This window comes from Orussus abietinus, unplaced genomic scaffold (genome assembly GCF_000612105.2).
Source record: "Orussus abietinus isolate OABI.00-Male unplaced genomic scaffold, Oabi_2.0 scaffold9, whole genome shotgun sequence".
In the NCBI taxonomy this organism is placed as follows: Eukaryota; Metazoa; Arthropoda; class Insecta; order Hymenoptera; family Orussidae; genus Orussus; species Orussus abietinus.
In genome coordinates, this window is record NW_019396004.1 from 594762 (window position 1) to 621281 (window position 26520).

The 26520-nt window shown below is 46.2% G+C and overlaps 6 protein-coding genes across 13 annotated transcripts; 2 read left to right on the forward strand and 4 right to left on the reverse strand.

Annotated features, from left to right (window-relative positions):
- The first annotated feature begins 116 nt into the window (after nt 1-116).
- Nucleotides 117-2306, forward strand: LOC105701021 (caspase-2). Of its 4 annotated transcripts, none has more exons than XM_012427411.1 (7): nt 117-212; nt 308-563; nt 643-872; nt 950-1223; nt 1288-1538; nt 1617-1866; nt 1934-2306. In XM_012427411.1, the coding sequence occupies exons 2-7, from the start codon at nt 426-428 to the stop codon at nt 2054-2056; spliced, it is 1266 nt and encodes a 421-aa protein (XP_012282834.1). In that variant the 5' UTR covers nt 117-212; nt 308-425; the 3' UTR covers nt 2057-2306. The 4 variants fall into 4 exon arrangements, with proteins under 4 accessions (XP_012282834.1, XP_023290084.1, XP_023290083.1 ...); XM_023434316.1 differs by having other exon boundaries at nt 646-872; XM_012427412.2 differs by having other exon boundaries at nt 170-185.
- Nucleotides 2307-2867: 561 nt separating this feature from the next.
- Nucleotides 2868-5457, reverse strand: LOC105701023 (proteasome activator complex subunit 3). Of its 4 annotated transcripts, XM_012427415.2 has the most exons (6): nt 5313-5447; nt 4813-5076; nt 4639-4671; nt 4219-4539; nt 4005-4141; nt 2868-3914 (listed from the first exon to the last, which is right to left on the reverse strand). In XM_012427415.2, the coding sequence occupies exons 2-6, from the start codon at nt 4819-4821 to the stop codon at nt 3692-3694; spliced, it is 723 nt and encodes a 240-aa protein (XP_012282838.1). In that variant the 5' UTR covers nt 4822-5076; nt 5313-5447; the 3' UTR covers nt 2868-3691. The 4 variants fall into 4 exon arrangements, with proteins under 4 accessions (XP_012282838.1, XP_012282836.1, XP_012282837.1 ...); XM_012427413.2 differs by lacking the exon at nt 4813-5076 and having other exon boundaries at nt 5313-5457; XM_012427414.2 differs by lacking the exon at nt 5313-5447 and having other exon boundaries at nt 4813-5265.
- Nucleotides 5458-6205: 748 nt separating this feature from the next.
- On the reverse strand, nt 6206-10868 carry LOC105700752 (mutS protein homolog 4-like). The gene is made up of 17 exons (XM_023434330.1): nt 10838-10868; nt 10524-10656; nt 10394-10455; nt 10163-10311; nt 9890-10083; nt 9683-9804; nt 9394-9611; nt 9101-9295; nt 8848-9034; nt 8638-8777; nt 8454-8557; nt 8172-8391; nt 7991-8092; nt 7795-7908; nt 7514-7722; nt 7245-7434; nt 6206-7180 (listed from the first exon to the last, which is right to left on the reverse strand). Exons 1-17 carry the CDS (start codon nt 10866-10868, stop codon nt 6206-6208), a joined length of 3345 nt encoding a protein of 1114 aa, XP_023290098.1.
- A 2203-nt stretch (nt 10869-13071) lies between these two features.
- LOC105700825 lies at nt 13072-16878 on the reverse strand. Its single transcript, XM_012427015.1, has 4 exons — nt 16559-16878; nt 16134-16303; nt 13368-13464; nt 13072-13294 (listed from the first exon to the last, which is right to left on the reverse strand). The coding sequence occupies exons 1-4, from the start codon at nt 16783-16785 to the stop codon at nt 13096-13098; spliced, it is 693 nt and encodes a 230-aa protein (XP_012282438.1). The 5' UTR covers nt 16786-16878; the 3' UTR covers nt 13072-13095.
- Nucleotides 16879-17203: 325 nt separating this feature from the next.
- Nucleotides 17204-23448, reverse strand: LOC105700957 (activated CDC42 kinase 1). Of its 2 annotated transcripts, XM_012427297.1 has the most exons (6): nt 23319-23448; nt 23016-23188; nt 22873-22919; nt 21898-22438; nt 18709-21819; nt 17204-18639 (listed from the first exon to the last, which is right to left on the reverse strand). In XM_012427297.1, the coding sequence occupies exons 3-6, from the start codon at nt 22883-22885 to the stop codon at nt 18540-18542; spliced, it is 3765 nt and encodes a 1254-aa protein (XP_012282720.1). In that variant the 5' UTR covers nt 22886-22919; nt 23016-23188; nt 23319-23448; the 3' UTR covers nt 17204-18539. The 2 variants fall into 2 exon arrangements, with proteins under 2 accessions (XP_012282720.1, XP_012282721.1); XM_012427298.1 differs by lacking the exon at nt 22873-22919.
- Nucleotides 23449-23750: 302 nt separating this feature from the next.
- Nucleotides 23751-26356, forward strand: LOC105700958 (elongation factor Tu, mitochondrial). Its single transcript, XM_012427299.2, has 6 exons — nt 23751-23922; nt 24125-24177; nt 24323-24485; nt 24580-24887; nt 25001-25662; nt 25761-26356. Exons 1-6 carry the CDS (start codon nt 23886-23888, stop codon nt 25942-25944), a joined length of 1407 nt encoding a protein of 468 aa, XP_012282722.1. The 5' UTR covers nt 23751-23885; the 3' UTR covers nt 25945-26356.
- The last annotated feature ends 164 nt before the right edge of the window (nt 26357-26520 follow it).

The window sequence follows — 26520 nt, forward strand, 5'->3', positions numbered from 1 at the left end:
TACTTTCCGCTGTGGTTCAGTCGTTCGACGATTTGAATCTCGCGCCCCGTTTAGCAAGATGGCGACGAGACTGAGCATAATCTGTCAGAACCTGTCAAAAGGAAGTATATCTCGTGTGAATCATCAGGAAAGATATCGAGACGTTTCGTTATTTTCCGTCAAAGCTGAGGACAGCACTGCCTGCAGTACGTCATAAAGATTTACATGTTTTTGTACGTACTATTAATTTCTACCTGGATAAATCAGTGTTGTGTTCGGATGCTGATCCGTTGACGGTTCTTGATGGAAAATATGTTTTTTGGTACAGTGGATGTATAGATGCCTTCAGAATTTTGGAATCTTTATACATGACAATTATTCCGATGCCGATGTGCAATTGTAGTATTTTCACTCAGACCTGCCGATAACAGAGCATTCATATTAAAATGAATAAAGATCATCGTAGGAGGCTCGACTTGCATTGTGATGAGGTTGTCCAGAGAATCAATTTTGATGCTCTGTGGCCAAAATTATTAGAGAACGGAATATACAATCGTGATGACGTAAATATTCCCATTTGGACGGTAAGATTTTCATTCGATAGCTTTCTCGTTACTGACTTGAAAATCAGTTATATGGTAAAAGATGAGCAAATTGGTTTAGAAGAGTCCTGTGACAATAACAACAGTGCGCGATGTGTTCCTGACCATTAAGACTCGAGGGCCTCGAGCGTTTGAGAATCTATTGAAAAGCTTTCGGGAGTCTGGCCATGAAGATCTTGCTGATTTACTGGCGGAGCAAAAAGAACCATCCGTTAAGGCTAAAGTATTTAACTACAAAAAGGATGTGGAAAATAATATTTCCAACATGACAAAGCCCTTTATGGACTTGAAGTAAGTGTAATAAATTATATAGATTATGGGTTTGCAGATCGTTTTGGTTTCTGCTCACCTTGTATTCAAATTTGTAGGGACGAATACTTTGAACGTATGCAGAGCTGCGACGAGCCGTTGGAAATTAAGGTGAGACCAGCCTTGACTTTCTTGGATTGTCCATCCTTGATCGAAACTGTTGAAAGATATCCCATGAGAAGTAATCCTCGTGGCTTTGTGTTAATTATCGCGAATATTCAATATATTAATGAGAGAAGCAGAGCTGGAGCTGAACATGATGAAAAGAATCTTGAAGAGCTCTTTAAACAAATGGGCTTTGAAGTGACGACTCTCTGTAACCTAACTGGCAAGGTATAAAATATTGTCTGATCTATTCCAGCCTTATATGACACAAGTTATATTTTTTCTTTTAAAGCAAATTAAGGATGCCATCAGAGAATTTTCTTGTCAAAAAGACTTTCACAAAGTCCACTCCTGCTTTGTTGTAATCACTAGCCATGGTGACCAAGTTGCTGATGACAGTCTTGAAACGGAGATACAAGGTGTCGACTTCAATTCGCCCCGTTATCAGCCAGTCCTGTGTACAGAAATCCTTGATTTCTTTACAGTCGAAAGGTGTCGGGCCTTGGCTGGTAAACCAAAAGTATTTATCTTCCAAGCTTGCCGGTATGAAGAATCACCTGAATCTTACGAAAGCTGACAGGCGTTACCATTTTATCATTCCTTTTTTTCTGATATTTTCAGAGGCCAAAGAATACAGAAAGCTATTCCTAGAAACGTGACTGATACTTGTGTGAAAACAGACAGTATAGGAAAAATCGATCTCAATGTTCAGACAACAAGGAATTATTCCGACATTTTAGTAGCGCACTCAACAATGCCAGGGTTTGCAGCAAACCGAGACATCAAAACAGGAAGTTGGTTCATACAGATTCTCTGTGATGTTTTCATGAATTATGCCTGTACGACGCACTTGCAAGATTTATTTAATATGGTAAGTTTCTTGTAAAATAATTTCTTAATTTTCTACGGTAAGTTGACGTCTACTGTGCTACTTTCAGATTGACTCCAGAATAGAGTGTATTCGAACTGAAGACAACAGCTGTCAAACTTTAACAGTGACATCAATGGGTTTCAGCAAACATTGTTACTTAAACCCGGGACTCTTTGAAGAAGATAGATAATTATAATTTTCATGCGCCGCCCAAATTCCAATCAACGAATGAATTACTGTACAAATACTGCTACTACGTGTCAATACCTTAGACTAAGTGATGCTTATCACAAAACCGATGCATTTACACAGAACTTCCAGCAATTGCTAAGCGATGTAATCCTAGATCGACTGAAGACAGCCTGTAATATTCATTAGAGATTTTGTACTTTACTTGCAACATATGAAATTTAAAATATCCAGTTAAATCAAAGATCTAATCATGCTACAGATAATAATTTACTCTTGTCCTTTTCCATATTAATTTTAAAATTCTTAGTATCCATTGACGCAAAAGAACTAAAAAAGTGTATATCAAGTTTATTCTGAAGTTTTACATCCTGCACGAGTACCAGAAAAGGTCAAGGAAGTGAAAGAGAAAAAATTCCACCTGGGCTTTAAGTTCCTTAATATACTCGTGTTCGGTAAATAGCTTTATGCAGTTGCAACTGTGGTAGCATCCAGAGAACTGAATTACATGGAATAAAATTATTGTCTATTGGAGTTATTTAATGTTAATTTATGAAATAACTTGTTTAATCATGACCACTTGTAGGGCTTATTACAATGGCAAGGTACACTTAACTCGGACACGTTGCTTTGTGTTGGAGGTTAGATTTGACGTATTAGATGTATTACATACTGCAACACAGCTAATCTACACTTACGATTTTACATAACCAGCAATGAATCGTTACTTCCATTTGTATGAATAATTATAAGCATCTAAAAGGTGCACCATCTTACCTGAATTTAAAATGAATTATAGTACACTAGACTCCTACCAATTACCTTCGGGTCTTGTTTAGGTCCCTTGATACAGCTAATAGAAAAGTAATAAATAACTGTGGGCTCCAGTGAGAGCTTACAAATATAAATAAACAGAGTTCAGTACACCTATATTAGTGAGGACTTCCAATGTCATGTAGAAGTACTAATAAAATTCTTGCTATCTTGTTTCATAGTTGTCAGAGTGCTGTACACCCAAAACGTAAAATAACCTCTAATCATAGGCAGAACCTTGGGCAGAATAGTATCTCAGAGAACAAGGAAGAAATACTTTGGGTAAAATACCTTTTTATACTCCATGAAATAGCAAATCCCTTCCACTCGAGTTTCCTTCAAAAAAGTATGACAAAACCTCTAGTTCATCTTGCAATACATATTAACTTCCTCTGGAGGTACCATGTCTTTAGTAGTACTTTCTGTTGATGACTTCAAGTGCCTCAATTCCTAACCTTGATTTTAGCTACTAACGAATGAGGAGTCGGATGGTTCGATTACCTAAACGTTTATTTTTTTCGATTTTCCATATTGGCGCTTGGCACTCTTCCTGTTGCTTCCTGGCAGGCATCTGAAGAAACTTTCCTCCAAGTAAATTAATTCAGTAGGTAGATAATAGTGTCGTGACTCGTCACAGCCAAATAAGTTTCCTACATCCGAAAGGACTCTCTTGACACAAAGAGATTTTATTCGTGATAAGTCGCGACACCGTAATACATTAACTCAATTGATTTACTCGGATGGAAAGTGTCCCTGCAAAAGTGTGCACTCATCGATGTCTTTCTGTTCCGGTTTGCAGTTATTAGGGCACCAGTTTCCCGGCTTAGTACAAGGATTCCGCGTTGGATGATCGCGGTCGCTTAATTTTTTCCAAGTTCTTTATCACAATATCGTGTAAAGAGCAGTATCGATTGCGAACCTCGCAGATAACAAGCCATAGGCTGACGTATTCCTTTTCATCCAGCTCCTGGACGGCTCGCCTGTAGTCTAGAATATGCGGATACTTCGCTACCTTGCTGATCATTTTCCCTCTGGAGATAAAATACCTGAAAATTAAAACCAAGAATTTTATTGGCATTAGAAATTAATTGACGTGCGGTATAAATTGAATGTTGCTAAACCAAAGAGATTTGTACCTAGATATTTGATCAAAGAAGGCTGCAGCTTCACTCTCGACAGACTGAACTTCGGCAAGAGTATCCTCTTGAATCGACACTCCAAAGTTATTACCATCCTCGATCTTAGGGATCATAAATGAGATCCACATCTTCAACTGAAAATATATCATACATTTTAAAGCTTACTCTCTGAATTTAGGGTAGTTCTTAATAATATGCAAATAATTCTAACCAGATTAGAATCCTCCAAAAGTTCTCTAATATGTGGCTTCACTACAAGAATCAAATCACATAGCGGCTTGTTGCATGGTACGGGTCCATTTGGCAGTACCATTACTTTGGTACCGCAGTTCTCATCCGTGCTGTTTTCTAATTTAAGTTTCTTAGATTTTGGTCCATCATCGGAATTTGTCAGCAATATTGGCTGTGGAATGGGCACGTTCAGGTCTTGATGGACATCTGACAGCTGTCGGTTACAGAAGCCAGGCGTCTCTAGAAGCTCATTCAGTTTCACTATTTTCTCGGGGAATCCCTTTATTATTAATTGTTCGGCCTGAAATACAAAGAAGCAATGTCCAATCAGACACTCTCGACAAAGCTGAGGGAGGCACAAGTTGGGAACACGATATCTCGTCACACAAAATGAAATTACCTTAGCTTTAAGGGAGTCCTTATATTCTTGAACCTGCAAAGATACATTACAGATTTTTTTTCTTATGCCTTTAGAAAATAAATAGCTCTACGAAAGACCCTTTCTACGTCCCCAGCAGCGAATTCCAAAAGCAAACCCCACCGGGCCACGTATAACTGTCTCAGCATTACGAACCTGAGCCATCTCGAATGAGTCTACTAAAAGCCTCTTCCTCTGCAATCGAGAACCTCTCTCTTCTTAATTGAATCCGCGTGTTTCGACAAGAATTTAGAACAGGGCCAGAAGAAATGAGCGAATCTTCCACTCAACGCATGAGGACCTAACAATGGAGCCGCCTTCTGGATGTTCCGGATTTCGAGGTTAGAATCACCGAGCGCGTCGTGCACCGTTTCCCGCCGCTCGCTGCGGTCCGTGTACACTTCAACAAACCGTCCCGGGCTGAAAATCAACGAGAACTTTCGAAATCCCAAGGAATGGTCCCCCTTTCGTCCGTTTTTCTCAGGTTTAACGTCGCGGGAGTACAAACAACGTCCCGCGGACGAGCTGGCCCTACCGGTCGATGCAGGCACTAACCTAACCTCACTTTCCCCGACGCTACGCGCAGTTTTGCGAGTCTTTCCAAAGCCACATTTTGACCGGCCCTAATCTCGAAGCGACTTCCCCCAGGGTATTACCTTCTGTGCGGTCGTATCGGCCATTATACGGTGCGTAAAAAAGGTGACTTCGAAAATATAACCGCACTCTGTTCCTTTGTTGAAACGTGCAACTTCAAACAGGAAGTCGTGCCGTGCGTCGCGCAGTCAGGGTCAAATTGACACTGTCATTTGACAGCTGGCGACGCCAGGGGGAACTTGGCAGCGACGCTTCTTCGCGAACGGAAAATTTCGGCAGCTTCCAATTTTCTTTTCCTCTTTCACCCTCGCCCGGAAGACTATTGCCAAAGGTTCTTTTGAGGGCGGGATATTTGAATCCGCGATCCCGCGTTCGTTCACAAACCGCTCTGGAAAATGAGTCACGATTTTTTTTTTTAACTCTCAGTTTGAAAGTCCGCAGCGTTTCCCGAGAAACTTATAATTTTGCATCGTCGATTAACGTTTTGCCTTCCGGGAATTTCAGAAGAGAAATGGCCTCAAAAGTCAGGTCCAGCGTCGAGGAGACCCTGAAGTTATGGCGCTTTTACGTCGGCGATTTATGGGAATTCGTGATTTCCACTGGTAAACGAGTTCGAGAAAAAACTCTCTCCAGGAACGCGATTTTCCACTCGCTCGGCACGTTCTCGAAAATACTCTTCTGCGTCAACATCTTCATGATCTACCTGGACCTGATCTATCTGGTGCACAATATTTGCCTGTCCATCTGCTTGATTTACGAGATGATCGAAAACGAGGAACGAGAGATCCCTATAATTGATTAAGGCTAACATTCTCTAAATCACTGTAATTATATTAAATTAATTCTCGAAGAAGACAACGAATGCCGAACGGTTGATAAATAAATTAAATGGTCTAGAGCGTTAGATACGCATATTAGGTGGGTGTATGTAATATTAAGGGCCGAATCGAGCGAATTAATTTAGGTTTCTATCGGTAGGAATGGAGCCGAGGAACTCTTGTTCGTCGAAGTCGTCGCCTTCGATCATCCTGAAGATCTCCGCTTCCGCGCAGCGAGCTCTGATCCTGGCGTCCATCGAGTCCTGCGTGTCCAGGGAGAAGATGGAACCCGGGAAGCTGGTTACATCTGTAACCTGCTCCAAAGGCATTGGATTGGAGATCCGAAAAGCGTCCCACTGGGTGGAAGTTCCAGGCCTCGAGAGATCCTGCCGAAACGGGCTTTGGTTCGAGATGCTCCGTGATGGAGCAAAGATGCTGGACGTCAGAGACAGAGTGCTGCAAACGGACGCCCCGCTCTGCTTCTCTTTCATGAAATTCGACATTATGTCGAACCCCTTCTGCATCTTCCTCGAGTACGTCGGCCGGTCGGTCTTGAAGGACATCTGGGACAGAGTTCTGCCGCTTCTCAGCGACAAGTTGGACATCGTTCGACTGTCATCAGAGAGCTGCGACAATTCCGAAATCGCCTGGTTCCTGTCCAGTTGGTCCATGAAATTCGGAGATGACGGAATCACAATCGAATTCGAGTCAAAGTGTTCCGGAAGAGGAGACAGGACGAAGGCTGGCCGCTTCCCTACGATGTCCTCGAAATCCGAGGGTGTAGAGCTGTCCACGAGTCTCCTCTTCGAGATCACCAGCTCCTGTTTCTCGATCTGCGACGAACTCGACGAAGGGGCGTTTTTAGAGGTGTCCGACACGAAACTCTGGACGCTCGGTTCCTTTGCGCGTTCCCTCTCGTCCGAGCTGGACTTCGGGGTCGAGCTTTTCCCCGGAACTTCCACGTTGTCGAGCTGCAGGCCTTGGAAGACCTTCAGAAGGACCTCCTTGGGCATTGGGTCCAAGGAGAGGAGGTGAAGAAGCTTCTTCAGGCGCTCGTAGCAGTCTCCTTTCGCCTCCAGGCGCCTGGGAGAGTCTTCTTCTGGTGAATGTTGCTGGGAATTCCATTATTTCTTAATATCTCGGGGATTTCAAAGATTTCAAGGCTATTTTACATACCTTCTTGATCTCCTCCACTTTGGGAAGTATCTCCTTCGCCGTATCGTACAAGGTGCTGGGCAGGTCGCAGAAGTAGGCAGCAGCCATCCCGTAGTTCTTCAGGGCGACGACCCCCTTCATCAGCTTGTGGGTGTATGTCAGGTGCATCTCCTGCGAGGACTTCGTCTCGGACAAGGTCTCGAAATAATTACTGGCAACGGATAACATCAAGATGAATCCTCGGGGGTTTACGGAGACCTAGAAGAGGACGACGATGGACTCGCGCTTACTTCGTGACGTTAGGGTACAGCTTTTCCAGTTTGGTCATGTACAAAAAATGCGTCGCGCAGAAGGTGAAGGCTGGACTGTTCAACAGTTGTTCGCAGATCGTCCAGGCGATACTGGTACCTTCGTCGACGGCCGTCGATCTGCCCAACTCGTCCAGGACTATTAATGTGCTCGGCGTCAGGGACTGCAGGATGTAATCCGCTGTTTTCATCTAGAAGACCAGTAGATCGTTAATAAATTGAACAGTTTTTTTTTTATTATTTATTGCTCGCCATTTCTTCACCTCAACGGCGAAGGAGGACCCATGGAATTGGGTGTTGTCCGCCGAGCACATACCGCACAGCATGCGATCCGCTATTCGAAATTGCGCTTCGTAGGCCGGTACGTAGCATCCGATCTGTCGAGAAACGTATCAATTTCACTCCCTTATTTTTATTTCTGGATTTCAAGCCGATAAGAGAGTCGATAAGAGAACGTACCTGTGCCATGATGTGCAGCAGCACGATTTGCTTGAGGTAGATCGTCTTTCCGCTCTTGTTGGGCCCGGTTATCAGACAGAAATTGTGTCGTATGGAAGCTTCCTGATGTCGAATGATCGAAGTAGGGGACATCTGCGTTAGAACGTGAGATTTTTAGGGATTAAGCAGTGCGAAGGTTTACCACGTCGTTCGGCACAGTGGAGTCGAATCCTAGGACGGTCATGATGGGGTGTTTGGAATCTTTTAATCGGAGTTCGGGCCCAAAGCTGGGTCTGACGTAAAAGGCGGATGTACTGCTCTGAGCCAGGCTCTGGATCAGATCCAACTCTGCCACGTCGGCAGCCAGTTGGAAGAGGCATCCTACGTGGGGTCTGATGTCACAGATCGTTTCAAAAAGCAGGCTAAAAGAGAATTAGATGTTACGAGCGTTCGATTTATGGTCGACCATAAAAAAAAGTCCTACACGTTGCTCATCACGTGCAGCTCGTCGCAGGCATCGATGCAATGTCGGCCCAGTGCCAGTAAGAACTCGGTGGTCATGTAGAAGGTGTTCCTCTTCTTTTGCACCTGAAAAAATCCCACCGGATGCGTGAAGGCTTTAAAAAATCTACCAGGGTAGAAAACGAGAGGTTCCTCTGAGTAATCACTTCGGTGAAAATCGGAGGAAGATCGGAGGCCTTGAAGTTGCTTCCTCGTGGCGAGTCCATCCTGACGTGGTAGCCTAACGAAGCGCTGCAGGACAGCTCCAGAGGTAGCCGGAATTTCTCGGCGAGATCGTCGATCATTTCTGAGGAAAAAAAAAAGAAAATAATTGATCGGTCTTATCGACTCTTCCTGGTCGTTACTAAACTGCTGACTTTTCATCTGGTCGATGAGCTCGCAGTAGGTTTGCCTTGCGACGTCCAGGAGGTCGCTGATTCCTGCTCTTATGGAGAAGCAACGTTGAATGCTGGCTGAAGTGAAGCCCATCAGCGACTTCGCTTCGGGATGGATCACCTTTAGAATTCTTTCATGGATCAGCTGAAACCTCGGATCTCGCAGGTTCTAAAATGACGATGCAGTTGAATGTACTTTGACTTCTTCAGTTTTTTTCAGCAATGAAGAGCACACCTGTCGGACTTGCTGGAAAAACCGAGCGTCCCCGGTTTCGAGGGAACTCCGCAGCTCCGTGAGAGCCTCCAGGGTGCTTTTCAGCAAGAGGACGGTGTTCAGGTTCCTCTCGGCGTTCTTCACATTGTCCGTCTCCATGTTTTGCGACGATATATCCAAAATCCGATCAGCTCCTCCGAGTCTGGTCAAAGCCTCCTAAAAAACGCACCGTTTTCACTGCTCGGACCAGAAATAAAATTCCACCACTACCCCAGAAAATGTAAAAAGCTTCTTTTCCGTTGGGGAACTCTTACCCGAAGAGAACACAACAGGGAGACCTTCGAGACGAGCTCTGCGACGCATTCTTGACGTCCCTCGATCACTTCTTTTATGCAAGGAGGCTGAAGAATCGAAGCTCTCAGAAGTCTCCTTCCTGCAGGGGTCGAACACTTATCCAAGATCCCCAGAAGACTGTAGAAGGGAAGATTAGCCAGGGAAGTGACCAGCTCCAGGCTTCGTGCACTCTCCATGTCTGGAAATCGACGTCGAAATTAAACTACCGAATACACACGTCTTATCTATTTATCAATGAAAATTATTTACCGATCACGGTTGCATTTTGGGGGCCTTGAAACTGAATCTTCATGGCCTTCGGGACGTACAGAATGCGCTGGATGAATTCCACGTACTTTAACAATGCTGCTGCAGCAGCCAGGGCGTAGTACCTGCGTTAAATTGCTCTTATTGCGTACCTTCGATTATAAATATCACATTCTAGCAAAAAATCTCTGAAAATAAAATAAGGACTACTTGTTGTCGATAACCAGAAGAACGCTGGCGTAGTCTTTCGCACAGAGTGTCTTTACTCGATCCAGGCCAGACTTATCGCTGAAGTGTTTTCGAGGAATGGGCGTAATATTGACCGACACGAAATTATTAACAATAGTCTCGTACAGTTTACTTCCGGAATTCCTCTGCGGGCACATCGTGTCCGGCATCAGGATCTTCAAGAAAAAAATTGATTCCGTCAGTTTCAACCACTCTGGCGTGGCGAAATAAATTAAATGTAAGAGGAAAATCCACCTCCACTGGTTGGAAAAAGTAGATCTTGGATATGGTGTCAGCATAGGTCTGTCGATCGCTGATTTGACATAAAACCATGTCAGGCCTTCGTACATCTATGGCAGCGATTCCTACTTCGCCTCTGGCATGTCCACGACCTGCTGTAATAGCTGATAAAATTGTTCGTCATTAAAATTCTGTTTATTAGAACGTTCTAGAGTCGTGGATAATTTTTTAATCGAATTAAAATACCAATGACGTTGCAGGACTCTGATAAAGAGGAGGTTTTTGAGCTCGACGAGGTGATGTGGGTTCTAAAAATTTAGGAAGCTTTGAAAAAATTGTTCTGCTATTTTATATTTATGTTTCTTGGTTTTCTTACCCAGATCTTCCGCTGGAAAATATCGCCGACGACGAGGAAGTGCCTCGGCCTCTTCGTCCAGGCTGTGGCGTCTTGAAACCGGCGCTATTCGTTCCGAAATTGACCAACGGCATACGAAATCCCGCGTCAAAGTCTAAAACGAATTATTTTACTTAATAAATTATCTTAAATGTTACGTAAATGTGAGTAAAATCGAATAAAATACTTACTGTATTTCGGCAGGACTTCTGAACGACTTGTAACGGGAAAGTCGCTGCGATATGTTTCTTTGAATCTTCCTCGGCCTCTTCCCAAGCCTCTTCCTCGAGGTATACGGAAGCAATCCACATTTTGCTGCACGTTCATGATCCTTGAAAGATTACAATTTTTTGTGTTTGTTGAGACGAGAAACACCTTAGTAGCGTAAACGGTCGATTCGTACTGAGACGACTTCTAAAATTTCAAATGGTCCCGCCAGAACATACTAGCGCTATCTTCGAAAAGTCGGTGGAAGTTTGTAGCCAATGCTGTCGGTAGAGGTGATGAACGGAGTCGGTGGCGCCATCTGACAACAGAAGCGTGAACCCTTAAGCCAAATTGGCTACAGTATGGGCGAGTCTCTCATACATGACGCCACGAGACTTCTACTGCCGGCAATCCTGGAAACTGCATTTTCTTCTCGATGTAATAGGTCGGTAACTATAAATTCTAAATGCGCGAGTCTGGCGGGAATACAAGTCTTCTTTATGAAGAACAATTTAAAATTAAAGGAAAAGTAACAAGCGGACTCTAATAAAGAACGGCTTTTAATTAAATTGTATGAAGAAACGGTTACAATGAGTGAATTCGAGGATAATATGGAAAATACATTAAATCAGATCACCAGATTCCTTGAGGTACGTTTTAATAGCTATTCAATCATACTGTGCTATTTAACTAAATTTAATGTGTTTCTTTTAACGCAGGAATATAATTACGTCAAGAACGAGGCGAAGGTTTGGCGTGAACTCGCCCAAATACTGAAAGCAAAGAATATGCAACTGATGGAAAGGATGAATAAATCGTTCGAAACTCTTATTATTGTCCAGAAACAATTATCAACCTATCAAGCACAATTTCAGAAGGAGAGGGATCAGTTGAAGCGGTCTGTTCAGGAAAAACAGAAGCAGTACGACGAGTTGAACGAGATCTTTCAGAGACGTAGTGATGAAACTAACGCTAAGAGTTAGTCAACGAAGATGGAAGGGCTGATTCATCTATTTCACCTACTTACCTGGCTTGACCATTCTTGTCTTAGATGCCAATGATAACCGTTCCCTGCTGGAGAGGATCGAAGTACTGCAGGCCTGCTTGGCAATGAAAGAAGAACAGCACCGTGAAGCATTGGAATCAAAAGAGATAGAATGTTCAAAAAAAATTCAGGAATTTGAGAAAAAGCTTAGAACCTGCCAAGTATGTTACACCCGTTTTCCAGTTGTTAGAATATTTAAAATACTTTCTGACTTATATCACTTGTTACAGGAAAAACTTTTCGAACTGCAAGTAAAGAAGGAACCAAAAATACCGAAGAGGCAACCCGTTAAGGGTAAAGGGTTCCAGCATCCTGCTGTATTTAAGTATGAGATTAGGACATAGTGCAAAATGTAGGTTTATGGGTTTCTCTACATTGTGTTAATTTTATTTTGCACAGCTGGTCACCTGAAAACAAGAGAAAAATCAACAATACCGTCTCCAAAACCAAGGGGCTGGCTAAGAATTTAAGGGTGGTGCCTCTCGAAGTGGACATCGAAACTATTACAAATAATCCTGCTTCTACGCAACCTCAGAATGATTCATTGTCTCAGGATGAGGACATGGAAGATGTAAAAGACGATCAAAAGAAAATCGAGCCAAAAAGAAAGAGGAAATTGTTTAACGAGAACTGTGACAAGGCTATTGACATTTAAACACCGAATTGTTCAGATCATTTAGCACCAACTAGTTACAAAGTGCAGCGAAAGTGACATTTGATTATTAAGTTGATTATTAAGACAAGTTGACATAAACCGGTGAGCTTCAAGTCTGTTACTTTTTTACGTTTCATTTTCAATAGAAAAGTCGGCTGCAAAGACGAGTTCATTCATAGCGGTGTCTTTCTTTAGTTTAAACAAAGGGTACGTATTCTATTCAGGTGCGATGTAATAAAAACGTTTTATTAATAATATATGGAGCAACGAGACATCGGGTTTTTGTTCAAACACTTCCCATTAGGTGGCACTCCTTTTTTTTAATTACGCCGAGACAATGAAAGCCGACCATTCGTTAAGCTATTTACATTTCTAATTACGCCAAGATTACCAGCCTTAAGAATAACGGGGTCGAGCAGGGTGCACCGAGGCCTACGGTTACTCAATCTGCACCGAACCATCCATAAACGTAATTTCCTGTTGCCCCGTCGATTACTCGACACTCCAGGACATTATAAATAAATAGAAGAGTATAAAAAGAACATTTTGGAGAGAGCTAAGAGAAAATCCTAATGAAAAAAAATTCCCTTCGAAGCAGTGGTCTCTCCGTGGTGAGTTTTTAAACGATTATAGATTTCTTCCTCCGGTCACTTGTATATCTTCCTGTGCAACGAGTTCCAGCTGTTCGTATAATCGATTTTAAGGTGGCCATAGGTGTTCAGTCCCAGATGAGAAGGAGGTACCACATCGGTGAACCTGGATACCTCATCTCTTACGGTCTTTGGAGGCTGGAGATCTTCCGAAGGGCCCAGGACTGGACAACCGTGGTAAATGCATTCTTCCCTGCTACAGATAAAATTTAATATACTAATGTACTAATGAAAGTTCCTGAAATTATCGCAGAAAATCCCAGACTTACGGCCCATGGCGATCCCTGACCCTAGTCAACTTGCTCCTGAGGCGCAGCATCTCCTTCGTCCGCTGATCTTCGCCGCTCTCGTTTTCTGCCTCGAGATCTGGAGGCAGTGGAAGGATACATATAAACAACTGCTCGCAGGATCACGCCAATCGTTCCTCAACTGCAGCTGGATTGGGGCAACGAATGGCGCAACGAATCAGAGGCGTTAGAAAAATTCGAGCAGTGACCGTGAATTATTCTGAAATTCCGATAACGAGTCTCGCAATAATTAACACCGACCTCCCGGGAAGTACACGAAAGACTTCCCATAAACGGAAAGCCGGTAGAATCGCGAGAGAGTCGTTTTCTATTTTTTTCTTCTTTTTTTTTTCGGCGCTTCACCGTAACAATGTCGAGCGGCTCTTCCTCGGCTCGGGAAGCTCCGAGGAAAGGCGAGTTGCGCAACGGTGAAATCGATCCCTAGGAGTAACGCGGAATAACGCGATCGCATCCGGTCGTCTTTTTCGGAAAGTGGCGATCGATTTTACGGAATCGAATTGCCCAACGACTGCGGAATGTCAACCGACGAGTCGTCGTGACGCAACGCCGTTAAACGCTCCGGTTACCGCGACGCGTTCCTCGTCGATATGCACGATTTTCCCAGCGATTGTCAATTCCTTGTAATCGGACCCTGTCGATGACAATTTCCATCTCCAGTTTATAAAATCATGAAAGGGATTCCCGGGATTTATTCCAGGATTTCGTGAAATAAGCGCTCGTCGTCGGGCCTAATTAAATGCGCTCGATTTGTCCACCTCGAGAAAGATCCGGGAAAATTCCCAGGGCCTTTCTTCCGAGGGAAATGCGATTTCCCATCGAGGAGAAACTCGAGGAAGATCCTAAAATGTCCCGTGTAATTTTTCTAAACTCGTCGCGCCGACTTTATGCCGGTCGAGAGGGAGGTTGCAATTTATTAACGAGCCGAAAGTGACTTTCGTTGGGGCGAAACGGGTCTTCGGGGTCGATTAACACGGAAATCGAAAGCGAAGTCGAGGGCCTGGTGAAAAAGAAATTACCGCGAAAGATGTTCTCGGCCGGAGAAAGCCCGGACCATGACCTCGGCGACGCGTTTGTCTGTCGTGCTACTGATTCAATTTGTCATTTCAGGTCTCTTCCCCGGGAGCGAGATACCGCGGCCGAAGAAAATCGGCGAGAAATCGGGCCTAAGTGGAAGCACTTTCGACACTTCGATGGCCAACTTATCCGCAGCTGAAATCTCTAAGTCGAAGAGAGTGCATGCATCCGCGCTGCAAGTAGACCAGAGAAAATGAGCGAATCGCATAAATATTCGCGGAGCAGGGACTTTCGTTCGTTTTGGTCAGTGGAGACTTCTGCCATCTCGCTTTCAACGTGTAAATATTCCTACCTAATCTATCTAAAAGAGATATAAAAAGAAATAGGTGCTAGTATCGAAAGACTTGTCTTTCGCCAACAACGAATGCGCGATGGAAGGCTCGGTTTTGCAATGTCTCCTTTACTTTCAGGCCGTTACCGTTTCTTGCGATTTTCTTGAGCAACGAGCATCGTCAGTGGTCCCCTGCAGGAGCAGCTAATTGGCGAGCCCGGGGCGCGGAATCCAGCTTTGGAGGATAAAACCGAGAAAAACCGAGAGGAAATACTTTACGTCCCGCCGAAGTCGAGCCCGGCATACATAATTCATGGACCAGGCGAACGTACCTTAAATACCCGGACGGTAAGCCCCGTTTAACGACGGGCCAGACACGTGGACATAAATCTCCGTTAGAAAAATCCATTCCTAAATCGTCTCCTGGGGCAGAGTGAATTTCTGTGCTCGTAGGCGAGCATAAAATCGAGGAAAAGCGCGAGTGAAGGCAATGAAACGCTTTATAAAAATTAAGAGAGACCCAAGTCGACCGTTGCAATTGGACCGGAAAAGTTAAGCTAGGAAGTGGAGGAAAATTTCCCTCTGGACTTCTACTTCGGGAAATCCACCCCTCCGAGAGGTCGGCCGAGAAAGACCCGGAGAAATCTGCGGCAATTTCGATTCGGTGAAAGAGGAGACCGGAGACCTCGAGGAGGTCTCGAAACCTGAGCCATCGACGACGTCGCCAACAGCCGCCGACACCTGTCGAGTGGACGGCGCTTTCTAACGGGAGGAAATCGGGCACCTGGCTCCGCCACCGGTCGTCGATCTCCACGCGGGATTATCTGCGTATCGATCATACTTAACGTCGCTCACAAATCGTGAATAAAATCGAAGCCATCGAGACGATGGCCCACGGCGAGGAAACGCCGACCTCGATTCGGCCGCGCTCGAAATCCCGATGAAAGAATTCTTCTGGGCAAGAAATGAGCATCGCTTGAATTATTCTAAGATATCAATCGTCGCAACCAGCTCTAGGTTTCATTCAAGGCCCCGGGACCCGGGCTGAAAATTCGTCCCTCCATCGACAACAATGGTAGGAACGATCGCTCCCAACTGCGCGGGATCTTTACCTCGCGAACCTCTCCCACGAGATTTATTATTCCCGCCACACGACTAGGTACGTGGTGCGTCGGCTTTGCGTAATTTGGCCGCGACGTACGTCCCGCTCCTCAGCGAGTCCACCTCGAGGTCGGACCTCGTCGCGAACGCCTCGCCGAAAGTCCTAATTAATTAAGAGCGCCCGAGAACACCTGTCTTCGAGCGTGGGAGGACCCGATTTCCCCGGTGTCAAGGCGTGCATCTCATTCACCGCGTTGTTCATTCACGTCGAGTGCACTTACCGGCGAAGAGAGGCGCATAGAGAGGAGGCGAGGTCGCGTAATTCGGCGAGTCGTCCTCGTAGATAGGCTGATAGCAATAATGCGCGCTCTGTCTGGAGACTCCCAGATGAATCTCCTCGACAGTCGCAGGTGCGTTGTACCCCGGCTCCCTGGCCTTCGACTGCAGGAAGCTGGAAGTGCACGATTCGCCTTAACCCCTTCCTCGCCTCTTCGACCCCTGGTTCGTGACCTACCCCACCGCTCGTATATTTTTCACGGTCAAGATAAGAAACGATCCGATATCTTGGAGCAGGGCCTCTAGATCGTACAAGCGGTGCTGACAAATTTTCCTAATTTACATTAATCTAGTAATTTAATCATTAGGAATGGATCTAGAAACTCCACCTAGTGTTTGAAAATACATGAGCGGTATCGTAGGTCCTCACCTGTACTCGGACTCTGTTCTCGCGCTTAACGAGGGTCGATGTCGATGTCGAGGCGCGACCGGCGTCGATTGAACGGGCGTCGCGACGCTGTGTCTCCTCAGGTACGCGTAGTTCTCCAGGTCCCAAGGGTCGACGTAATGTCTACCGCTTCCGGAAGCATCCGCGGAGCTTCCGGAGGATCGCTGCGAGTCTACGGAGTCCCAGTAAATCGACGAGGCGGCCGGCATGTTTTTTTCGCTCTCTTCAGGTTCTCCAAGACCTTTACGATCACCGCAGAGGATATGAAATCCTACGTCTCGCCCGTTCGAATTATTGAATTACGAAAAGCGACGTTACACTCCACGCGGCATACCCTCTTCGGGTTCTTCCTCGTTGTGGCGTTATTTTTACATAGAACGGCGGGATTTTTCTTCCGAGCCTGGCGAGGCCTCGCGCGGTTCTGACACTCTCCCGCTCGGAGAAACCTGAAGAGTTCCTCGCCCCACCTCGAGGAAAGGCGTCCGCCTCGTCGCGGATCACCGTGACGATCTCTCGTGTGGGAGAACGGAAATCTGCCTCTATTTTCCTATTTTTTTTTTTTTTTTTATAATTAACGCCTGCTTCAGTTACCGCTAAACGGCTCCATAAAAATAGAGGGAACGCCGATTGATTCGGAACGCTCTTGTATTTTTGCTTACTCTATACAGCGTTTACTCGTTAACATTCAACAATGTTTTTCAACTCTCTTCTCGCAAACGGCGAGGGAGAAAGAGAGGACATCATCAATACACGATTTACGACACTAAACGACGCGACACTCGCGTGGAATAATTCTTGCTAAAGACGGGCGATCGTTAAGACAAAACCGAAAGTTATCGGAGGCTCGGTTTAATCCAAGTTTAGGTACCTTCGTGAACATTGTGCAGCGCCTAGACGCGAGCGTACGACGTCCTGAATAAAAATCTCGACTGCCGTACAAGACCGAGAAAAAGTCGTCGCGCTTGGATCGGAAAGGACGACATGGAGAAAAAAGAAAAAAAAAAAAATAGAGAGAGAGAACGAGGAACAAGTTCCTTATTATGCGGCGTTATGCATCGGAGTATTCGTTACGTCTGGTTACGACGGAAAATAATTGCCCTAACTTTATGTACACGATCGCAACATTATCCTAAGATTTTCCTGCGCAAGAGAGAAGGGAGAAGAAGAAGATTACACCTTTCTTCGGCAACGATGCCCCGGGCCTTTAGCAGCGTATATCACAGTATCGGATTTGAAAATATTTTATCCGCCGCGCCGAGGCCATCCGAGGTTGAAAAATCCTCCGAAGGGTCGACCGACGAGCGATCCGTTCCTGGAGAGCGTTTCTTCCCCTCTTCGACCCTGGAGAGGAACTCCTCGTTCCGGCCTCGGCGCTCCTCCCAAAAACTCGAGCTACTTAATGACTACGTTTTGAAGCTACTTCTAAAATTTGTTCGTCACGCGTTTGTTCTTCGCTATCCTCCCAACAACTCTGGGCCAAAAAAAAAATACAATAATACACTAGATATCGGGATAAGAATAAACGTCCCACTCGCCAGTGTCCGACGAGCGAAGCTTGTATCAATCAACCAAGGTCGACCTGGGTTCGCGTGCCTCTTCTTGGGCTCCGGGTAGTCCAAAAGATCCACGGTATCACTGACCATCATCGGGCATCACCCGCGATTCGTTCTTTCGCCGCAGTTCAGGTGGCCGATAAATAAGTAGCTACTATTCTAACGATTAAGAAAACGAGCGAACAAAAAAAAAATGAATTAAAAATTAAATGAGAAAGACGAGGGACGAAAGTCCTCCGGGCGGTCCCAAAGATCTCCACAATTTTTGGTTAATCGACGTCGTCATTACCCTGCGATGGCCGGAGCGCGATCTCCAAGGGAAACATTGGGCTGGATGTCGAACCTTAAGGTCTACGAGTAAGCTAAGGCGACTCCTCAGCATCGTCGACAAAGCCTGGGGCTCGTCGTCCTCATCTAACGCGGTCCAGGAGTAGAGAGGCTGCCATGTCCACGTCGTACTCGGTCTGCTCGAGGGTCCTCTCGCACTGGATCCTATCAGCCAGTCCCAACCTGAAGAGAAGGCCTCATAAATATCCAGGCACCTTAACCCGATATCTCGAGTACCCTGAGGAGTCGTACCTGACGAGAGAGTCGATCTTCGCCTGCCTGTCCTTGATGATCTGCCTAGCAGCCTGGCTAGCATCCCAGCCGGTGGCCTGAAGAGCGGCGAGGATCTCCTGTTGGGAGGCGTCGGCCGCCTCCTTCTGCACCTTCATCACCTTGCTGGCCCTGAATTCGTCGTTGAGCGACATGACGAGCTGCTGAGAGGCTCCTGAGAGTGGAGGGCTAATCCCAGAGGGATATGCATTAGTGGCGGGTGCCAGTCTAGTGTCTACAGTTGTCTCGCCGGTCTGAGGGAGCATCCCCCGAACCGAGGTCTGGGGCCTCGTCGCCGGGAACAGCGTCAGACCCTGAGCCCCAGATGGAGTAGCTCCTGCAGGAGCGTTCGCCTTCCCCAGGCCATTCTGCGTGGGCTTGAGAGGACTCCAAGCCGGTGGAGGATTATACACCGGGGGCTGCTTCAAGCTGGGACTGAAGTCGCAGGGGTGATCCTGAAGAGGATGTGTCCTCGGTAGGGTCTGCGACCCGCGCTGAGTCTGGAGACCCTGAACGAGGTGCGAGCTGGCACCTCCACCCATCGAGGGACCCACCGCGTGATAGTTCCTCAGGATGTTCTGCTGCACGGTCTTGTTATACAAGGTGTTGAACTCGCTCTGGGACAGTTGTTCCAAGTTGGGCACGGTCTGCCTGAGCTCCGCGTACACCTGCTCCGAGAGCGTGGATCCTGGAACCGAGTTGGGTCGCTGCAGACCTCGAATGCTCCCCTGCGAGTGCTGCAGGTCGTTTTGTACTTGAGTCAAGTTCGCGTTGGCACCCTGTCCCAGGCTTGGAAGGGTGAAACTGGCTCGTTGGAACCCGTTCTGACTCCCGGAGGAGACGTAAGGAGTACTGGCTGGGACAGGCTGAGGCACCAGATTGCTGGGGGCCTGCAGGTTGCTAGGGGCTATCCTGAGTAGGTTCGAGCCGGCACACTGCAGTGCGCCAGGTCCCTGAGCCGGGTTCTGGAAGACGCTCTGCTGGGAGGGCACCTGGCCGTGGGTCTGCTGCCAGATCTGGCCGACGATGGCGTCGGTCGCGGTCTCCACCATCTGCTGAGAGGTCCTCGACTGGGGCCTCTGGACGTTGGTGCTCTTCGGCCGCCAGGAGTTCTGCACCTTGCTGGGCAGACCGCATGTGCCGCGTTGGTCAGCTAGAGGAGACTTTGGCTTCGCCGACTGAGGCGGCGGTCTCAGTATGGGTATGGCGCAGCTTTCCTGGAGTTTGTTCACCGCAGCGTACTGGGTGCTCCCCGATGGTCCGGGCTGCGTCTGGCTGGCATTCGTATTCTTGTTCGCCTCTTTCTCTCCCAGGTGCTTCTCCAGCTCGGCCAGGAATGCGGGGTCGAGTCTCTTCGGCGAGGCCTGGGGCCCGGTGTCCACGTGCAGCTCGCCGAGACTCTGCGCTAGGTCGTGGTTCGACTTGGGCTTCGGAGGGCTCTCATTCGGACCCACCAATGGAACCGGAGGCGGCGGTCCTGGGACCAATGGGAGTCCTCGGGACACGTTGGCGTAGGTCTGAGCTTCGCTCGGCACGTCGTCGGGCCAGGTCGAGGGCGTCGGGCTCACCTTGTCTATCTCGCTATAATGGTCCTCATTGCCGCCCACGTCCCCTGCCTCGACGTTCAAGTTCGCGTTCTCGCTCCCGATGTCCTTCTGCAGGTTCACCGAGTACCGGTCGGCCTCTGCCTGCGGCTCTTTCGGAGGTTCCTCGCCCTGGACGTTGCCGTATGTCTGCGTCTTGTAGTACCTGCTCGACAGGTCGGGCGTCACGTGGCTGTAATACCTGGAGTGTGGAGTATTCGCGAAAACGCGAGACGTGTCGAAGGGGTCCGGCTGCGAGGGGTCGTGTCCTGGGAGGTTGGCGTACGTCCTTGGGTCGTTCTCCTGCCACTCGTCCTGGGGAGTCGCCTCCAGCGCGTCGATGGGCTCGTCCAGGATGTTGACCACTCTCCGACAGGCTGTGTCTGCCTGACTGGCTGCAGTCGCTGCAGAGGCCAACTCCTCTGGAGACAGATCTATCAGACTTCCTTCGGCTCCTGAAGGAGCTGCATTCGGTGTCTTAACGGGACTTCCTCTGAGGTCGTTCTGCAACTTGGTGTAGTTGAATTGCTTCCTGGACCTTGGAGTACCGTACTGGAACTTCTTCTTCTGCAGTTCCGTAGCTGGACCTACCCCAACCACGTCGGGTGGTTCCATTGGGTTTCGCAAGTACACGTCGTCTATGTAGATCGGACTGCCCCAGCTCTTTCCGAAGGGAGCACCGTGTCCTGTGTGGATGAACGAGTTCTCCAGGGGCTTGCTGATGTCTTCAGGTTGCTTCCTTCTCATCGGATCCACCAGGCATCGGGGGAACAGAGATACTTGGAAGGTTCGCTGGTTTTGGCCCTTCCACCAGTAATTCTCTGGTCGACCGTCGATAATGACTATTTGATCACCCTGCTCGATTGCCATTTTGTCTGGCTCTTCGAAACGATTCAGAGCCTTCATCACCGAAGGCACTGCTCCGGTGAGAGAATCCTTCAGACAGGCGAAGGTGGGTCTCTCGAGGGGATCTCTGGACCAGCACCGCAGCATCAACTGGTACATCGGAGGAGGACTGGCTTCAGGTTCGTACAATCTCTCTCCTTCCCTGTCGATTTTTCGCAGAATCTCTGAACCATTGAGTCCGACCCAAGGCTCCTCTCCAAATGTCAGCATCTCCCACAGAGTCACTCCGAACATCCAGACATCGGAAGCATGACTAAACTGTCGAGCCTTCAAGGACTCCGGGGCGCACCAAGGGAAGGGTACCTTCTTGTGTTCAGTCATAACGTAACAGTCTTCCTGATGGGGTAGAGCTCTCATCAGCCCAAAATCCCCAATCTTGATTTTGTCTACGGAACTCAGAAGAACGTTCCTGCAAGCCAGATCTCGGTGAAGGAAACGCTTTGCCTCCAAGTAAGCCATCCCCGTAGCTACTTGCAATGCATAGTTGCAGAGAGTGAGAACGGAGATGTGGCCACACTGTTTCCGGAGATAATCTAAAAGAGCCCCCAATGGAGCTAGTTCGGTCACCATCATCATCGGTTGTGCCAACACGACACCATATAATCTGTAAAAATAATTAAGGAGTAATAATAACAGAAAGAACTCAATGATGTTCATATTCCTGTTAAAATTAATAGTGCACCTGATAAGATTATGATGGTCTAAGGTATGCATTGCCTGTACCTCGGCAACAAAATCTTCTATAACGCTTGGCTGAGTCAGAGCATCAGCCTTTAAAACTTTTACCGCTACGGGTAAAACTCTGCCGGAAGGAGATGTCCATTCTCCGCGTTTTACGACGCCGAAACTACCATCTCCCAATTTAACGGAAAGGGTAACATCTTTATCTTGAATTAAACAAGTTAGCACGGAAGACGTCTCAATGGGCTGCGAGGATCTTTTAACGTTCTTTGTACTGCTACCGGGCCTGATCCGAGTGATCAGGCTCTTCTTTCGTTGGGCGGCTCTCTTTTTCTTGACTGCATCCATGAGTCGCCTGATACCCGGCTTTCCCAATCCAATCTTCTCAAGATCTTCGGACTGCACATAGTCGAAGTGATGTAACCTTGTGACTTGTAAATCATCGCGTATTCGAGTAAAGAACTGTGAGAGCTGCACATCATGCAGGAGCTCTTGCAACCACTCGGTTCCCTCTTCTTCCACCATCTTCGAGTATCGAATGTCTGTAATTATTTAACAATTAAAAAATCAACTGTTAATCAGTAAATAATTATGGTTTCTTTTTAATCATGCTCTGACAACGACATCTCAGCTGGGAAGGTACAAACTAATCCCAAGATTCCTCACAATTCATCTCATCACTCATGGTAACAGGGAAGATATAAACGGAGTGTTTACCACTGATCCCCCTGTAGACAGGAAATGAAATAATGCCTCTCTGCCAGCTACGCTGTCATTGGTACCGACCCATGTTAGAAGTTACTCAATATAAAAAAAAATAAGTAACGACCACGTTTAAGATAATCGCTCAAGGTCTTACAATCAAGTGTCATCAATATTAATCACAATCGATTAATGCAAACCACACAGAATTAAGAAGAACGATTAAATGATACATAGTATTTCAGAAACTAAAAGGATATGAGCTTTTAGGTACCCATGTCAAACATTTTACCATCCAGCAAGCCTTCGTCGAAATAGTACCTAGACATAAATAAAGTGGAACATCGTTTTCTGTCTAGCAAGTCAGACATAAATAGTAGCAAGTCGTTAGTCTTCCACTATAGGGAGCCAACCTACCAGAGATTTCCCAATGAGCTGACGAACCACTGCAGATCAACTCCTGTCCATCCTAGGGCTGAGTTCGAGCTCCTTACGGAGCTCCGGAATGCAGGAAATCCTTGACTTCCTTAAAAAGACGCGGAGGATCCGTCGAGTGCATCGCAGCGAAGCGCCGTGAATCCGCGACAGTCCTAAAAATGCAGCCAAGTGACACTTCCCCACTCCAGAGTCCATGCGACCGACTCGCTCGCCAGACGCTTGCGAGGCGCCCGCCCGACAGCCCTTGGCTCTGCCCAGGGAATCCGCGAGAATTTATTTTACCTCCAAGAAACGGGAGCGAGGAAATCGTAGCCTTTTCAACGGAATTCCAACCTTGGCACTTTCACCGGCCGATCTCCTTGTCGTTTGCATCGCGTTGCGCGCCGCCGCGCGATCTATCGCGAGACTCCCTCAGGGTGGACTAACCTAACCTCGAATACGTGAGATGCTCCCCCCGAGTCACGCTTGACGTCCGCGCTTCGCTATTCGTCGCTGAGCACTCCTGCCACCTGATTGGTCGTCACTAGTGAACCCTGCGCTCTGATTGGTCGACAGGCTGAACTGGACAATTTTGCGGTGCCCGGGAATTGCAAAGGTGATACTCTCTCATAAAATCAAGTTTATTGTAATATAAAAATAAACCGACTTAATTCAGTTGAGTGTTACTGAAATATAAGGAGTTTTTTGTTAGATCGTCGCGGTTTTCATGTATTTTCATCTTCTCTGTAGTATTTTTAATCGTTTCTATTAAAGAGTTCAAGAATCGCGATTTGAATAACCCCGGAAAAGTGGCACGGCGACCGGTCTTTTCGAGAACTGCAGGGCTAACCAAAGTTTCTTGGTAAAGTCATGGCGTTGGTCTCAGCTCGAGCGATTTTCAGCCCCGGTAAGGAATAAAACAGGAAGTAATTCGTTACCTGCATGTCTCGATGTTTTTCCATTATTCATCCTGTAACGATTTGTCGTTTACGTACTCTTGACACTCCGGGAAACGCGCATCAGAAGACTTTAGTTTCGCCGAAATCTCGGGAAGTCTCAAGGCGTGTATTTTACATTTATCATTTCATGATGATTTACGGATGTTTCAGCTCTGCGGCATGCTGTTAAGCAGATCATTTTTGGCAGGCAGCTTGCCAAATCAGTAAGTGTCTTGTATAAGGCTAGGATTAATCTCTATGTTTCATAGTTAGGATTCAAGATTAGCCATTTTTCGTTCCACTTGCTCGTATGAACACAATCCTTAACAGTAATTCATTAAAGAACCATTCCTTGTGGTTTTTTCGCAGAGGCAAAGTCATCTTAACTATCGGCTCTTTTTGCCTTCTGTGACCCCCCAACGATTCTATGCAGAGAAAAAAATATTCTCTCGAGATAAACCTCATTGTAACATAGGGACTATCGGTCACGTAGATCATGGAAAAACGACACTCACTGCTGCAATTACAAAAGGTTAGCCTTTTAATAACTTTAGCGAGATTGAACACAGACAAGTGTTTCGAATTTATACACAGAACAGTAATTTCCTAATTATTGTACTATGTAGTTCTTGCCGACAAGAAGCTTGCAACAGCAAAAGGTTACAGCGAAATTGACAATGCACCCGAGGAGAAAGCTAGAGGGATTACCATCAATGTTGCACATATAGAATATCAGACGGAAAGTCGTCATTATGGTCACGTAGATTGCCCTGGTCATGCAGATTATATTAAAAATATGATTACGGGAACATCAGCTATGGATGGAGCTATTTTGGTAGTTGCTGCTACCGATGGGAGCATGCCACAAACTAGGGAGCATTTGTTGCTCGCAAAACAAATTGGAGTTGAGCACATTGTAGTCTTTATCAACAAGGTATGCATGTTTGGTACAAGTTAACCCTTGTATTATGTAACCTTTTTTCATGTTCTTCATGTATTTTGAGAGGATAATCATTCTCTGATATATAAATTAAATTTTGTGTTAAGATTGATGCAGCTGATACTGAAATGGTAGAATTGGTAGAGATGGAAATAAAAGAACTATTGGGTGAAATGGGATTTGATGCAGAAAACATCCCTGTCGTAAAAGGCAGTGCACTGAGCGCACTGCAGGGTAAAGACCCTGAAATTGGCAGTAAAGCCGTTTTCGAGCTCTTGGATGCTGTTGACAAGTATATTCCAACTCCTGTTCGAGATCTGGATAAGCCTTTTTTACTGCCAGTTGAGAGCGTGTACTCAATCCCTGGCCGAGGAACCGTTGTCACTGGAAAGTTAGAGCGTGGTACTTTGAAGAAGGGTACCGACTGCGAATTCATAGGATTTAATAAACAGTTTAAGAGCACTGTCACTGGTGTTGAAATGTTCCACCAAGTTTTGGAAGAAGCACAGGCTGGTGACCAACTCGGAGCCTTGGTTCGAGGGCTGAAACGAGACGACATCAGGCGAGGTATGATCATGTGCAAACCTGGAAGTGTCAAGGCCTATGATCACGTTGATGCTCAGACCTACGTACTCAGTGCCGAGGAAGGTGGCAGGAAAAAGCCTTTTTCGAATTACATACAGTTGCAGATGTACAGTAAAACATGGGATTGTCCTGCGTCTGTTTGCATTGTCGATAGGGATCTGGTCATGCCTGGAGAAGACTGCAAGTAAGTCTACAGAATAATTGATCCTAACTTAGCAGAATGATTGTTTTAAAACCCACTTCTGCCTATCCTTTTTTCTGAAAAAAATAATTTTATCATAGGTTGAATTTGAAGCTTTTTAAGCCGATGGTTTGTGAGAAGGGACAGCGGTTCACATTGAGAGACGGAAATTGTACCCTGGGTACTGGAGTAATTACAAATGTCCATCCAAGGCTCTCGAAAGAGGAGAGAGTCAGTTTGTTGGAGGGCAAGAAGAAGTTGAAAGAGGCAGTGCAACAGAACTAAATTTATGAAGCCCGTTTAATATTCCTTTCGAAATTAGGAACCATCTGCAGAACGTCAAAGATGACTTGTACTATGGGAAAGCAAAGATATTCTGGTTGTTCTGGTGGCTTTTGATCACTGAAATCAGATTTCTATTCCTCGACATCTTCAAGTTTGTTACCAGTGATTGTTATAATTATCGAACTTTACAGTGACAACTTGCATTTCCTACTTTACTTCATTAGTATAGTCACACTCATGCTGGTGTTCTTAAGAATTAAGATTACAACCCACTTCTTATCGTAGATTAACTCTTGTAATAAAAATGTCGTTACCTTTAACCACTCACGTATCTGCACGAATGATTTCCTCTACGTTTGTCGCTTTTCGTAACTTTAAAGGGAATTATGAAATACATGGATAGTAAAACGTGCCTTTGTAAGCAGAATTTAAAATTATGACAAACCTTTAAGTCACCCTTGAAGAGAACGGAGGCTCTTATTATTTTTGTTTTATTAAATTCAATCAGCGATACAATCTGCTTCCTGCAGAACAGACATTCATCCTCAAACACGAACAAAGTTGAATTTACATTTA